Genomic DNA, 16,028 nt, shown 5'->3' on the forward strand with positions numbered 1-16,028 from the left:
AAAGAAGCAAAGATAAATTGGATGACTCCACTCATTTCTGCATCAGTAATGGTCATCTTGAAGTTGTTCAATATCTTATCTCTAATGGAGCTGATAAAGAAGCAAAGGATAATTGGAGGACTCCACTCATTTTGCATCAGTATGTCATCTTGAAGTTGTTCAATATCTTATCTCTAATGGAGCTGATAAAGAAGCAAAGGATAATGATGAGTACTCCACTCATTTTGCATCAAGTAATGGTCATCTTGAAGTTGTTAAATATCTTATCTCTGTTGGAGCTAACAAAGAAGCAAAGAATAATAATGGATCTACTCCACTCATTAAAGCATCACAAAATGGTCATCTTGAAGTTGTTAAATATTTAATCACTATGGATGCTAACAAAGAAGCAAAAGACAAAAATGGAGATACTCCACTCACTTATGCATCAGGTAGTGATCATCTTGAAGTTGTTAAATATTTAATCGCTATTGGTGCTAATAAAGAAGCAAAGGATAATGATGGATGTACTCCACTCGATTATGCATCAAGTAATGGTCGTCTTGAAGTTGTTAAATATCTTATCTCTGTTGGAGCTGATAAAGAAGCAAAGAATAATAATGGATCTACTCCACTCATTAAAGCATCAGCTAATGGTCATCTTGAAGTTGTTCAATATTTAATCTCTATTGGAGCTAACAAAGAAGCAAAGAATAATAATGGATCTACTCCACTCATTAAAGCATCACAAAAGGGTCATCTTGAAGTTGTTCAATATCTTATCTCTGTTGGAGCTGATAAAGAAGCAAAGAATAATGATGGATATACTCCACTCATTAAAGCATCACAAAAGGGTCATCTTGAAGTTGTTCAATATTTAATCTCTATTGGAGCTAACAAAGAAGCAAAGAATAATAATGGATCTACTCCACTCATTAAAGCATCACAAAAGGGTCATCTTGAAGTTGTTCAATATCTTATCTCTGTTGGAGCTGATAAAGAAGCAAAGAATAATGATGGATATACTCCGCTCATTTCTGCATCAAGAAATGGTGAACTTGAAGTTGTTCAATATCTTATCTCTGTTGGAGCTGATAAAGAAGCAAAGGATAATGATGGATATACTCCACTCATTTGGGCATTAGATAATGGTGAACTTGAAGTTGTTCAATATCTTATCTCTGTTGGAGCTGATAAAGAAGCAATGGATAATGATGGATGGAATCTACTCATTTGGGCATTAGATAATGGTGAACTTGGAGTTGTTCAATATCTTATCTCTAATGGAGCTGATAAAGAAGCAAAGGATAATGATGGATGGAATCTACTCATTTGGGCATTAGATAATGGTCATCTTGAAGTTGTTAAATATCTTATCTCTAATGGAGCTGATAAAGAAGCAAAGGATAATGATGGATGGACTCCACTCATTTCTGCATCAGCTAATGGTCATCTTGAAGTTGTTAAATATCTTATCTCTGTTGGAGCTGATAAAGAAGCAAAGGATAATGATGGAAATACTCCACTCATTTGGGCATTAGATAATGGTCATCTTGAAGTTGTTCAATATCTTATCTCTAATGGAGCTGATAAAGAAGCAAAGGATAATGATGGATGTACTCCACTCATTTCTGCATCATATAATGGTGAACTTGAAGTTGTTCAATATCTTATCTCTGTTGGAGCTAACAAAGAAGCAAAGGATAATGATGGATGGACTCCACTCATTTCTGCATCAGCTAATGGTCATCTTGAAGTTGTTCAATATCTTATCTCTAATGGAGCTGATAAAGAAGCAAAGGATAATGGTGGAAGAACTGCACTCGACTTTGCAAAAAGTGAAGTAAGAGATTATTTGAAATTTTATTGAACTAAGAAGAATACAATAATTGTTTCATCGATTAATATTTTCAATGATGCTTCACGCCGTTGCTAACATTCTTTAAAAAACTTATATTATAAACTTTAAGGCTGCACTTACCGCTTTCAGACATTCACTCAATTTTTTTGAATCTCTAGCTTTTGATCCCAATTTTATGTTGTCAAGAGTTAATATTTTCGGTCGGGAAAAAGTAACTATAAATCATAATAAGTGCATAAATGGACGTGTATACATTTCTGCTGTAAAAATAAAGATATATTGTGTTTTAAAGCGTATGTCAGAAAGTGGTAAGTGCACCCTTAACACTTTGAAAATTTTATGAAGAAGACATCTAAAGACATATTATACATTTCTTTCTGTGTAGAACTATAGAAAAAGGTAATTTTTCTGATATCCCTCACTCATTGTTGCATCAGATAAAGATTATCTTGAAGTTTTTAAATATCTTGTTTCCATTGATATTTATAATAATGATGGAAATAACATACTTGATATTACATATGAAAACACAATGAGAAATTATTTAGATTGAATAACAATAAAAAAAAATAAATAAAAAAATAAATAAAAATGCTTTATTTTACATTTTACGAATTCTTCCAATGATTTCGTTACTTTCTGCACAATCCTCTTCATAACATGCCAACTTAAGGCTTCTGCCATCTTATGTTTATTTCCAATGCACTCAATAGCTACTTTATGCGCATTGACGAAAAGAACATTCGAAGAAGTGATAAAATGTTTCTTCTTTTCTTCGTCAACGCGGCTGTACAACCTTGCAAGAGCAACAAACAATGAGATAAAGCGAGGAATATACTTGTGGAACTGCAAAACTACAAACTGGACACCATCACTGAAACCTAATGATTCAGTAATAAATGAAATATATTCATACAAAATATCTGCCATAGAAGGTCCATCGATTTTGTGTGCTTTGTAAAGAAATTCTGTAGACCTGTCTAAAATAAATGTTTCGTATGTTGACATTTTAGTTGCAATCTCTCTGATGATTTGGATCTGGCATCGCATCAAGAAAAGAGATGCAGGTTTCGTCATCAATTTTTCTGAAAATGTCAAACATTTCTTTTGTATTTCCTGGTCACCGCCAGCAATCAATTTCGGAATCAAAACGGACATCGCTGGGAATGAAGGTGAAGAAGGAACTGGGATGATTTGATCGAATGATTTAATAAGGAGTTTCTGGTAACTTGACAATGTTTGTCTTGTCATGATATTAGAATAAAACAAAACAACATTTTCGTGGATGAATGGAATCTTGTCAAATTCACTGACTCTTTGCATGACTTGATTCAGCTTGTTGTTTCTTCATCAAACTATCAAGACTAGAATCTTTCGATTTCGTTAAGATCATGTTCAAAAATTTGACACCGTAGAGAAAAGTGAAGGAGTAATTCCTGTCAAATAATTCTGTGTGTTGTCATAAATTTTTTCCAATGACTTTTGGTTTGTTTCGATACATAAAAGACTCAATGACGAGATACAGCTTTCGAGTGTGTTCTTACGACGTTTTCACAAATTTTTGTTCGAAGGAATTCGTTCAACGAACTGTTTGTTGAACTTTTGAAACAGCGGAATAAACGAAACGAGTTAAAACTGACAAATTAATTTCATTTTCATTTGTTTTCAGTTTGGAAATGATTTGATCAATCCAGCTTCCTTCTATTTTTGGTATTAATGAACAAGCAACTGTTGCAAGTGTCAAAGATGTTAGATATCGTTTAGGAGGTGTGTTTGGATCCAAACACTTAATAACAAATTCAAAAACACTTTCTTTTGGAAGAGCAACTTTAGAAATCGCATATAAAACTTTTGTGATTCCTTTCTTAGTGATTCTATCTCCAGAAACACAATTAATGAATGTTTGTGGAATAACTGTTGCAGATGTAATACAAACTTCTTTGGAATGTGATAGTTTCAAACATTCCGAAACAAATGATGGTCCAAATGGATCTTTAATGATACGGATATATTGTATAACCATAGAAGAAGAGAATGTGGAATATAATGTGGATTAAAGTCTAAATTAACTTTGGATTTAGTTGCGTAATTCAAAAGTGCACGTAATCCAACATTATTACTAAAACGACAATATGTTAATGCAAGTGATTGTAAAACATCTTTTGGAACTCATATAAATTACTCCGTAATTGTGTAATGATGTGAGGTGATGTCAAATCACTTGTAAAATCATTACTCATGTTAACATTGTATTCAACATTCAAAACAGGATTATCCGAAACAGATTTGATTTCCTCAGCAATATAAGGAGGTGGCTGATCACCCATTAATCTCCTATAAGCATCAGGATGGTCTTTCAACAGTTTGTTTAGCATTCTATTCTTCTGTTTTCAGGAATTTGCCAAATTAAAGGAGTAATTGTCGAAATTTCTGCGACAACAGTTGCTTCGTATCTTACGAAAACAAACAAAACACCATCAGGAACAACTTCCAAATGTGAAGTGCGTAGTATGAAAGCTTATGAATTACATCACGTGCTTGAATAAAACGTGAAGCAGAATCTGGTAATTTTGTCAACAAAAGATAAGCCCAAATTGCAATGGCTCCAAAATCTTTCATTGTTGCAAGACAGGGGGAAATTGTTGACAAGATTGTTGATTGTTCGTTTTCTGTCATTGATTTCCATAATTTCTCGTAAAGACGAGCTGATTCATGAGGAAAGATCTTAATTAATGCATTTGCAAGATTAAGTTGGCTAGGAAGATAGCAACAATCATTTGGAAGTGAATTAAAGAGTTTAACAACAGAAAACAAACTGCTTAAATAAGATTCATGGTCTGTATCTTGTCCAGAGATGATATCGAAGTTCTTTGATTGAAGATCGCTATCAAGAATATTAATTAATTCAGAAACAGTTGAAGAATTTCCGAAATCAGGTTTTTGACCATTAATCAAATGTAATTCTGCGGCAGCAATATCCAAAGCGAAAAGAGCTAATGAACTTGACTGAGACCTACTTAAGAAGGACAAATCAAAGTAACTTAAGAACATAAAGATGTTTGATATATTAAATTAAGATTTCTTCTTTGAAATAATCTAAACCTTCACAATAGAAACAATTAAAAAGTCGAAAAAACTTCAAATCAATGTCTTGTTGATGATCTCTAACAATGATTGTCAATAAATTAATTGAGCGGCGGAAAGAATCGAGATCGAAATAATCAATGTTATTTGCAATTTTCATTAAAACAAATGAATAATCTTTAGGTCTAATAAATTTGCTCAAAACATTTGGAGAAAGTTGATAAACTTTGTCATTCTGGTTGAAACTTAAATCATATAATATTCCTATGACTTTCTTAATTCCATTTATTCCTACAAGTTTCTCTACAGTGTTTGCATTCGTTTCAGAAAGAAGATTCAATACATTTAATGATTTAAACCATGATGTTTGTTTCGTTAAAACAAGTTGTGCAAATAATTGACTTAATTCCAAATTTGACTCGAGTTTATTGATACATAATGAAAGAGATGCACAACATGATGCTTGTCTATCATCGTTATTCTCGTTAAGACTGTCAAATAATATTTTGACGTATTCTTCTTGGTTTTCTTTCGCAATGTATCCCAATGTTTTGATTTTCGTTTGAACAATTAATGATCCGTCATCGAGATTAGGACGAAGAATCTGTAAAGGAAGTCTCATGTTGTAAAATGCTGGAATATTACGGTATTTAAGGATATCTAATGTGACATTTTCTGAATTTGAAATTGTATTAACAGTAATTTCGAGTTTTGTGAAATCTTTGACTTCGAAATTGACGTTGAATGATTGTGATGATACTCCTAAGATCTGAAATGATGAATCTATCTCGGCTTGAATATGATTTTGCTCATTCTTGAGAATATCAATGCAAAGTAAGGATATTCCTGAAAGATCGATGCTGTCGGTATTAATGTTGATGACTGAGCTAAGAATAAATGAAATTAAAGGAATGAATTTTGTTGCTTCTTCTTCGCGAAGAACAAACTCGATAACTTCCTTCATTAATACATCTGGGAAGTGAGTAACAATCGCGGATAATGATTTGAATAAAAAGCGGTCGTTTTTAACTGAAATAATTTTCAAAAATGAATGTAAGAGAGTTTGCATCCATTCTAAGCCCATTCTCTTAAGTTTAGAAATAATAGACGCAAGATGCTCTGAAAATATGGGATCAGAAATCGTAAAGTGGTGGAAAATAGGAGTTGTATCGCAGAATTTTTCTAAAGTATGAAGCGGAATTTGATTTGCTATGAAGGCAAATGAAGAAGCCAAAATGGCGGAGCTCTTGATGTCGATGGTTGATTGCATAGCGATGTCTGAGAACGTTCTCCAAATAGATCTCGTGAAATAAGGAGTTATTTTGAGTAAAAATAAGCCAGTAGATCTATAAGATGTTAATCTAATGTTACTAGCATTGTGGTTTGCAGCAAAAAGTAGGAATTTCCAAATCTCGGTAAATACTTTTTCTCCATCTTGCATTGAGAGTTTGGAGAAATAGGATTGGTTTATGTTTGTTTGTATATAGAATAATGCATTTGTGATTTCAGCTTGATCACAGTCAGGTAATTGTGCTGCACTCATTTTTTTCAGGAAATTCTCAGCTTCGGAAGCCTGGCTTTGAGTGATTCTGTTAAGAATGCCTGGACCATCACTTCCTTCTTTATTAGTAAGTTTATTAAGAATTCTTTCTGCCATTTGATTTCACTAGAAAAAAAAATTAATCAGTAAATCCGATAAAAAAAGCAATAAATTAAATTTTTAACATAAGATATGTTATCTATAAAATGCAATATATATTTATCATAAAGAAATATTTTCCCCGCCAAAAAAAAAATAATAACTCAATGGAGAATAAAAGAAGCAAAGAATATATAAAACTATTGGATGAATTTTTCAACTCACCTTCGACTGAAAACATGATGATTGAAGAGCTAAGACGGAAACAAAGATTAATTTCATCAGAACAAATGTTTCGATTAGTTAATTGGGATAGAGAAAATGCAAATCTCATAAAAAGAAAACGCATTCATTTAGCTAATTGTATTTCTTCAAGAGCAGCACTACAAGTTTTAGATGATTCATATTTAGAAAAAATGAACACAAGAATATCTCAAATAAACAGATTTTATGATGAGTGCTCTGAAAAAATCAATATTTCTAAAGAAGAATATGATAAATCGCTCGCTGAATTGAAAAAGAAATTAAGTAACATTAAAGATCAGAACGCTATACTTACAAATGATATCAAAAAGTTAGAAGAGCAAGAAGAACGTTACTACAGAATCAAAACCCAATACGAAGCTTCACTCAAAATTGATTCACTTAAAAAAGAAGAATCTAAACTTAAAGCTGAATTGGCACAAAAGGGGAGGCCCTCTTTTTTGACACTCAAAAAGTGACCTCTGTTGTAAAATATATGTGATATATGATCATGTTGAAATAAGAATTGAAATATGTATAAAATTCCAATATATGCAACATTTCTACCAACTAAATTCTGATTCCAAGGTTTTGAACGAAGAGATATCTTACATTTACAAATTATATTTCTTCAGTCATCTCAAAAACACCTGCCTTTCAATGTACAAGTTATAATTTACTAATTAGAACAAATATAAGTGAAATAAGTAGCTGAAAAGGGGCATCATTACAAAACATAAATATTGATCCATAATGAATCATCAAACTACAAATTGTTCACATTCCAACTTTGAAATATTTGGAATTTAGTAAATATATCGGTTTCTTTTTAATCTATAAATAAATATTATTGATTTCATTTTGCTTTTTTTTTACTTGTGACAAAAATAAATATCATATTTTGGAATAAATTCATAACTCGCTCCGCAAGGGTGTCCTATTAGGTAATAATTAGTTTCCAAGTATTTAGGGGAACCATTGTCTGAATATAAGATTGCCTTCATGTGCAGGCCACCAGTTTGTTTCTAAGTACTTTGGAGGATTTCTTGGTTTACCCCCTACATCACGTGAATGTGGAGGATCCCAGTTTGGTAAATCTTCTTCTTGATTTTCGTGATTAATGAATTTGTTTGTTTCTAAGTATTTTGGAGGATTTCTTGGTTTACCTACTACACCACGTTCATAAGGAGAACCCCAGTTTGGTAAATCTTCTTCTTGATTTTCGTGATTAATGAATTTGTTTGTTTCTAAGTATTTTGGAGGATTTCTTGGTTTACCTACTACACCACGTTCATAAGGAGAACCCCAGTTTGGTAAATCTTCTTCTCGATTTTCGTATTTAATGAATTTGTTTGTTTCTAAGTATTTTGGAGGATTTCTTGGTTTACCCCCTACACCACGTGAGTATGGAGAATCCCAGTTTGGTAAATCTTCTTTTTGATTTCCAAAATTTAGATGTTTCCTATATATGCAGGAATTTGGAGGATGAATGCTGACTGTTCGATCAAATCGTGATCCCCAATTTTGTACGTGGGCTGGGTATTTGGAATGCTGGATCTGATAACGCATTCTCAATGATTTATCATAAGGAGATAAACGTAATGCTCTTTTTGCATATGTTCTGGCAGAAAGAAAGCTTATAAATAGAGCAAAAAGCATTAAAAATTTATTATAAAAATAAGATTTTCAAAAGTGACAAGATATATATCTTTCAGTATTTCATACTTGTTACAATTATTAAAAGAAATAATGATCATTTTATAATTGAGAGGTGTCAAATTTTGATTTTTGCCGTCAAAATTGGTTCAGAAAAAAAAATTGAAGATTTGTAATTTTTAAACAAACAAGCATTAACAGAAATTTTATTCTTTGACATATAAGAATGGTCTTTGTTCTCCTGATGCGTTATTTGTAACTCTTCGCTTTAGCAAAGACAAAATAACTACAATTATGAAAACTATAGATCCGTATATAACTTTCCGACGTATCTTAGTAGTCTCATTGTAGAAATTGAATTTAACAGTATTACTCCAATCATTTCCTGAAAATGATATCTGAAAATCTGTATTTGAATCGCCTTCGCCTCTTGGAGTTATGCAAAGTGCTGAGTCATTGGTTTCAACTTGTCCTTCAATGATATCTTGTCCGAATTTGCAATAAATTGAAGAAATTGTTTCTGTTGAAGAATCTGCTTTATAAAAGACGCGGATTTGCTCTCCGCCTATATGTCTTCCCTTCGTAGGAACGATTTCTTTGATGCTTGGAACAACTTTTTTGCAAGAATGAATTCCATCACCGATAAAACCGTTTTTACAGAGACATTTCCCACTGTAATGGCATGTAGCATCTCTATGGCATTTGCTTTCGCATGACCAGCAGCCATTTTCTGCTGCGGGATCTCCGAATTCGAATCCAGGTGAACATTTGCAAGATCCGTCTGGAATTCGAATTGTATTTGGTCCTTCGCAAGTATTAAACTTCTGTTCATCGTACATTTCGGAGTCTGGAGGGTAAAATTGAATTGTATCTAAATATTCAGCTTCTTCGTCGTATACTTCCTTAACTGTTTCGTTTTTCTTTGTTTCGTGATGGAATGATTCGCCGAATGGAAGGATTTGAACTCCTAATTTCGCTTTTTGTTTTCGAAGCTTTTTAATTTTCTCGTGAGTAAGTTCTTCATCGTAATCTTCTTCATCTGGATCGATAATTGGTATGTTAAATTCAGCAGGATCAAAATCTCCATCTGATTTTTCTTTTTGATGTTGTTCCTTTGCTTCATTTTGTGTATTTTGATGATTTGTATTTGTGTCATGTGTTTCTTTTTGTTCATTTTTTGCAATTTCGTGTTGTTTATTTTGAAGTTGTTTTTCTCTTTGCAATTTCAATATATCATCCATTGAAACTTGTCCGTCATCTTCATTTTGATTTATGTTATCAATAGATTCTTTGTTCAGTGGTATTTCATCAAATCTTTGATTTTTTTGTTCATTATTTCCTTGTTCATCATTAGAACTTGAAGAAGAAAAATATTTAGCATTATCTGTAGCTACAGCTTTGCCTAGAAGCAATAATATCAGTAACATAAACGAATTATTAGAAAATGAAATAATTTTGAAACATACCTTTTGAATTTAAGAAATATACTCTATTTCTTACGTCATATCAAATTAATCTGTTTTTTTGTTGATTGCTTGTTCTGTCACTTTTTTGAAAAATATTTTTCCAAAAAAAATTTTTTTAGATGTCTGAAGACAATTTCAATGAACAAGTTCAAGCTGTTCTCGGTATGGTCAATGTTCTAGCAGCACAATCAAATAATGAGGAAATTCAACAAGTTACTGGCGTTTTTGAAGATTTTTTTAGAAATAATTTTATAGAACTCGTAATTATTCTAGATTTTATACTAAGATCGGAAGTAGCAGACAATATCAGATACTATGTATTTGTTATTTTGAAAAGAGCTTTTACTGTTTTAATTTCAATGCCATATGAAAATAAACAGTCAATAATAAGAGAATTTGGTAAAGAGCAAATGGATTTATTCCAGCTAGCATTTGAAAATGCTTACTCAGAAAATGCTGATATCGCTAGATTAGCCTGTAATATTTGTGCTCAAATGCTTGTTTCCTGTCCTGGGAGGCCAACAGAAGGATCAGAGTTCGATTTTCAAGAAGTCTTTGACGAGCTGATACATAATAACATTGAAAATGAAGGAAATCCAAACAGATATTTACAAACCATTATTATTTACAAAGAATTAGCAGATTGCAAGTTCTGGAAAGATCCAAACTATCATAGAGAGCAATACATGTCGTTTATTCAAATATTATCATTTATTTTATCAGAAGATTTCATCAATAACATTAAAAGCTCAGAAACTTACGAAGAATTACTTTTCAACGCTGTATGCGCCATTTACTATACCGATACTCAATGTAATGGCCGCTTTTCTTCTTCATCTGAAAATGTGAAAAATTTTCTCTCTGCATGTGTTCTTTGGCTACCAGAATCATCCGAACAGCTCTTCAGAATTACATACGATACATTGGCAGTCATAGCCAGATGCAGTTACACTCAAAAAATTCCATTTGGTTTAAATCTTCCACTTTTCATCAATATTATTACCAATGGCTTATCATGTCCTGGCGATTATCTCATCGCAACCCTTGATTGCATCTACGAAATTGCTTTTTACGAGTATTCTTTGTATTTAGAAAAAAATCGCAGTTTCTTTTTATACGACTCCAGCAATCGCCTCATGATCTTAGATTATGGACGAAATCCAGAGAAAACACCATGTGAATCATCATTTATCCCTCAAAATATTTCGATGAATATTTTATCTTCAGAAGGAGTGTTGAATCAGCTTATAACTCATATCATAACCATCGATAAGAACTCCACTGATATCGGTGTTGGTAACGATTACTCGATATCTTACTCAGCAACCATGGCATTGCGATATCTTATTGTAATGACGCCAAATTATCTAATAACGTTACTTGAAATAGTTGAAAACCTTCTTAATAGTAGTGAATGGACAGATAACTATGGAGCAATTCTTATTTTAGAGTCTCTTTCCTCTGTTTTTCAGTATTCTCAAGTTTTCACATTCATTATTCGGAACAAACAGATATTTTTTGAATATATGAGATCAGATATCACTATATTATCTGGTGGAACAATGATATTTATGATCGCTGCCTTGAAAAAGTACTCAATAGCACTTGTTTCTTTGGATTTCCTAAATTATCTTCTTGAAACATTGGAAGGAACACTGATATACAAGAATACAACTCTTACTGTTGATTGTCTGAAGCTCATGGCCCAGTTTGTGTCCTCTTTACACCCGAAAAACAAAAGTGGGTTATATTCTACAACACAAAAACTTCTTTTGAACATGAGGAAGGAGATAAATGTTCCTCTTATCCAATCAACAATCGACAAAGTCCTCAAACCGATCATTTTTGAGGATGACCAAATATCTGTTTCTGATTCAAAGGAACTTTACGTATATTATGATGGATTCATCAATGATTTCATCAAAGAAGCAGAGCCGCCACTTGATATATACCAAGTTTCAGTTCTAAGTACTTCTTTTGAGAACTTATCCATAACAATTTTGAAATTTGTTGAAAATGATCAGTCTGTTTTATCTAATTTCATGGAAAACATGCGCCCATTCTTTAATTGTGCTGATTCTGAGCTCCTTTTCATGTTAAATATCTCATTTAACACACTTTTCCAAAGAATTCCAAATTTAATGAAAAGTTATTCATCACTTTTCATTGAAAAAATCAGTGAATACCTTCATTCTCAAGATCCTTCGCTAGTTAAACAAGCGACGGAGACTGCAAGAATGTTTTTCGAGTACATTGTCGTTAATGATCAAGATTTGATTTCTCAAACAGACGAAATCATCAAAAAATTGTTTGATTTGATAGAAAACAGCAGTTCTGACATTGTTGGCATCTTCCAAGGCGAAGTTGTTGCTGCGTTAGGTGCTGCTGTATATAGTTATGGTGATTCAGCTCCTGTAGATATGATCAATCGTCTTGTTGGAATCATTGATTCTGTTTTGAAATTCGAACCAGATTTAGAAAACGAAGAAGAAAGACAAAGTTGGTTGAATTTCTACAAATTCATTTTCTATGCATTGAAACTTCTTGTTTTCAATGTTAATTACTTCTGCGGAGAGCCTCCTTACACAGCACAAGAAGGAAGGAGATTCAAGATGTGGTACAAGAGAGATTTGTTCAAATACATCAACAGAAGAATTATTTTGAATGATTTGTATGATAATGACTTCTTCAGCGTTTTCTTGGATTTCTGCGAAAGTTCTCTAAGTAATCTGAAAACGAATGTCAACATTGATATGAATAATAAGTTTACAATACGAATATTGAAAAAGGCTGTCATTTGTGATGATATGTTTATTTCTAAAAGAGCATTGGATTTCATTGATCTTGCAAAGAATTCTTAGAAATATTTTTTGTTATTTTTTGTTTTCTTTATAATAAATACAAATTATTATGATTTGTTTACTTTATTTTAAATGCGAGCTACTTGCTAAACGAATTATTATGATTCGTTTTCTTTATATAAATACAGATTATTATGATTCGTTTTTCGGTCCCAGGTTTACTTTATCAATTTTCTCAAATTCTTGTTCGACAGGGACCAAAAATTAAATAAAAAAAAACTGATAGTGCAACTATTCAAAACCTCTCATTTTTGAGCTCTGTGGTCGGCTTGAAGTTCAAAAGTCTTAAGAAGAGGAACTACTATTAAAAAGTGAGAATATATATACATAATAGTTGCTTGATACTTTTTCTATTATTTTGTTTTCTTTATGTAAATTCGGATTATGATTTGTTTACTTTTTATCATTTTTTGAGCTCTGTTGGAATTTTGTAAAAAGCCTACATATAGATTCATGTGTGATTGAAAATTCCCTATATCCATCTGATCACATGTGTGTTGGTTATATAAGAACTCATTAGATTAATCGGAATTCAAAAACTCAAATACCAAATATTTCAAATTAGAGTATTGTATTGAAATAATTCATTCAGGAATATTCATTCTATAAAATCTATATAGTAACGTGAGCAAAAGAAAATTTAAAAATAATTATTGCATTATTTTCTCAACTGGACTTAATTCATTTGGTGTTTGATTAAATTTACTCTAAAAAATCTAATTCATTACTGCAAGTGGGGATGTAATATTCCCCAGGTGGAGGTATTTGGTGTGAATTGAATTCATAATTTGTAAAGTTTCAATTTCCCAATTTCGATGAGTGAAGGTATTATTCAAAATTATGAATATATTGCTTCTCATATCAGTGAATATATTGAAGAAGGTAATTTCTTTGATGTATTTGAAATAGAAGCCATCAAAAAGATCATAAAAATTTCAAATTTAACAGCAAATGACTTCATTGCTCTTCTTGAGCAGTCACATCCTACTATAAATGCATAGAAATTATATGCTTGTACTCGAAACGCCAATATTTATATTCAAAACTTTGAAGATGTTATTTCAACACTGAAATCAATCAAAAAGTATATGAAACTCGGAATTCTTAATGGTATTGTTGACTTTTTAGATAACAAAGGAAAAGAAATATCTGATTCTACAGAGAAAATCCAAAAACTTCAAACAGAGCTAAACGAAATTCAAAAACAAAAAAGTGACAACGAAATACAATCACTTCAATCTCAACTCAATCAAATCAATGAAGAAAGCAACAAATTAAAAGAAAAACTCAATGAAATGGAAAGTAACACCAATCAAATCGATGAAACAATTTTATCAAAAATTAAAGAGCTAAAGGAATCAGATGATTTCAAAAGTATATACAATTTCCTTGATGAGCTTTCATCTCAAGGAAATCGAAAAATGATTTCTAAATCATGTGAAGAAGGACTTTGGAAGAAGATCTCTAACAAAGTGAAGCTTGATGAAATTAATGTACTTCATGTAGCAAGTGAAAGAGGAAATCTCAAACTTATCAAATCTCTCATTGAAGGTGGCTGTGATAAAGAAACAAGAAGTTATTATGATTATACTCCACTCGTTTATGCATCAAGATATGGTCACCTTGAAGTTGTTAAATATCTTATCTCTATTGGAGCTTATAAAGAAGCAACTGGTGATCAAGGAAATACTCCACTAATTTGCGCATCATTTAATGGTCATCTTGAAATTGTTAAATACCTTATCTCCATTGGAGCTAATAAAGAAGCACAGAATAAAGATGGAGATACTCCACTCATTAAGGCATCAAAAAATGGTCATCTTGAGGTTGTTAAGTACCTTATCTCAATTGGAGTTAATAAAGAAGCACAGAATAATGATGGAAGCACCGCACTCTCAGTTGCAAAAAGCGACGTAAGAGATTATTTTAAATCTGTCTGAACGAATTAGCCTATTTCAGATTTCAGTGCAAATAATTCTTATATTAATACTAAATATTTATATTTTGCCTCTAATATCAGTCTTAAAGGGAAACTGAATTGCTTTTATCTCTTCACATAAAAGTCATAAATGAAATTCTCAATAGTTTTATGTATCCATATGGACTATAGTATATAATAGTTTATTCATACTGAATCAAAATAATTAATTCATCGCGAAAAAACAAAGAAATTTTTATATGAGTTTTCTTAAAACATAAAACTCATTTATAGTCTAATCTTAGGAAGCATAAGTTAGAAATACAGTATATAATTAACGTAAATTATAATATGATAAGAAATCTTTATTTCTATAATATAATAATAAAAATTTAGCCCTGGCGCTTTTGCCAAGCCTGGAAGTTACGAAGTTTAGAGTAAATCTTATTAGCTGGTGAGCCCATAACAAGATCACAGATCACACGGCGTGCCATTTTAACATTATTGACAGAACCGAGAATATGAACCTTTGTACCAGTTAAAGATATACGTGTATGTGTAGCATTTTCAATTGTGAACTTAATTTGGCCACCTTTTCCTGCGATACGGCCAACAGCACGTGAAAGATTATCTCCTTCAATGAGTTTGATATCTGTAACATCGAAAACATCCATAAATATATCTTCTAAACGAACTAAAGCGAGTGCATCTGCGATTTCGAAACCGGCATTAATAGCTGTAAGAAAATCTATAGCTTTTGTCATAGCATTTGGATTTGATGTGAGTGCATTTGTTCTTAACTCAACACATCCTTTTCTACTATTGTATCTAAGATCAAGTTTTAAGTATTTGATAATTGGCTCTGTTATTTGTGGAAAATTGTTTTTAAGATATGTCCTTCTGTTGGGTGGAATTGCTACTCTGCGATAATCCGGTGTTTCCGGTATCTCTGGGGCTTCAACTTCCTCATTTTGAACTGACATAAGATTCTGACCAAAAATCCTTTGATTTTTTTGCAGACACAAAATCTCTCCCTTTCAATTATAAAATCTTCTCAAAGATAATAGAGCATTTGGAATACACATGTAAAATACTTCAATTGTTATCAGTAAACTATACTATGATGTTCTGATTTCAAATTCAAAATACCTGGTTTTACTTTTATTTCATGCTAACATATATGCTATCAATTCAAATATTCATTTTTAGAATGTTAAGAAGGTCAATTTGATTACAATTGATTTCTTTCATATTTTTCAATATTCAATATTAGGAAAAATGTATTAAGAAATTCTTAAGTTTTGTAGTTAAAGAGAAAAAA

General features: G+C 31.6%; 5 protein-coding genes across 5 annotated transcripts, besides 2 other annotated features; 2 read left to right on the forward strand and 3 right to left on the reverse strand.

The window, feature by feature from the left end:
* Nucleotides 1–2,135: 2,135 nt before the first annotated feature.
* Nucleotides 2,136–2,164: a mobile genetic element.
* Nucleotides 2,136–2,164: a terminal%2Cinverted (terminal inverted repeat of tvBac_53III transposon ID:TVAGG3_0179550).
* Nucleotides 2,165–3,419: 1,255 nt separating this feature from the next.
* Nucleotides 3,420–4,839, reverse strand: TVAGG3_0179560 (uncharacterized protein; the record flags this gene model as incomplete). The annotated part of the gene is made up of 1 exon (XM_051225582.1): nt 3,420–3,863. One exon carries the CDS (start codon nt 3,861–3,863, stop codon nt 3,420–3,422), a length of 444 nt encoding a protein of 147 aa, XP_051110568.1.
* A 3,799-nt stretch (nt 4,840–8,638) lies between these two features.
* Nucleotides 8,639–9,982, reverse strand: TVAGG3_0179570 (immunoglobulins domain-containing protein; the record flags this gene model as incomplete). Its single annotated transcript, XM_001312078.1, has 1 exon — nt 8,669–9,889. The coding sequence occupies one exon, from the start codon at nt 9,887–9,889 to the stop codon at nt 8,669–8,671; it is 1,221 nt and encodes a 406-aa protein (XP_001312079.1).
* Nucleotides 9,983–10,040: 58 nt separating this feature from the next.
* On the forward strand, nt 10,041–12,908 carry TVAGG3_0179580 (armadillo (ARM) repeat-containing protein family; the record flags this gene model as incomplete). Its single annotated transcript, XM_001312077.1, has 1 exon — nt 10,048–12,789. One exon carries the CDS (start codon nt 10,048–10,050, stop codon nt 12,787–12,789), a length of 2,742 nt encoding a protein of 913 aa, XP_001312078.1.
* A 672-nt stretch (nt 12,909–13,580) lies between these two features.
* TVAGG3_0179590 (spectrin binding) lies at nt 13,581–14,851 on the forward strand (the record flags this gene model as incomplete). Its single annotated transcript, XM_001312076.1, has 1 exon — nt 13,878–14,729. The coding sequence occupies one exon, from the start codon at nt 13,878–13,880 to the stop codon at nt 14,727–14,729; it is 852 nt and encodes a 283-aa protein (XP_001312077.1).
* Nucleotides 14,852–15,051: 200 nt separating this feature from the next.
* TVAGG3_0179600 (RNA binding) lies at nt 15,052–15,871 on the reverse strand (the record flags this gene model as incomplete). The annotated part of the gene is made up of 1 exon (XM_001312075.1): nt 15,100–15,690. The coding sequence occupies one exon, from the start codon at nt 15,688–15,690 to the stop codon at nt 15,100–15,102; it is 591 nt and encodes a 196-aa protein (XP_001312076.1).
* Between the last annotated feature and the right edge of the window lie 157 nt (nt 15,872–16,028).

Source organism: Trichomonas vaginalis, chromosome IV (genome assembly GCF_026262505.1).
Source record: "Trichomonas vaginalis G3 chromosome IV, whole genome shotgun sequence".
NCBI classification, from domain to species: Eukaryota; Parabasalia; order Trichomonadida; family Trichomonadidae; genus Trichomonas; species Trichomonas vaginalis.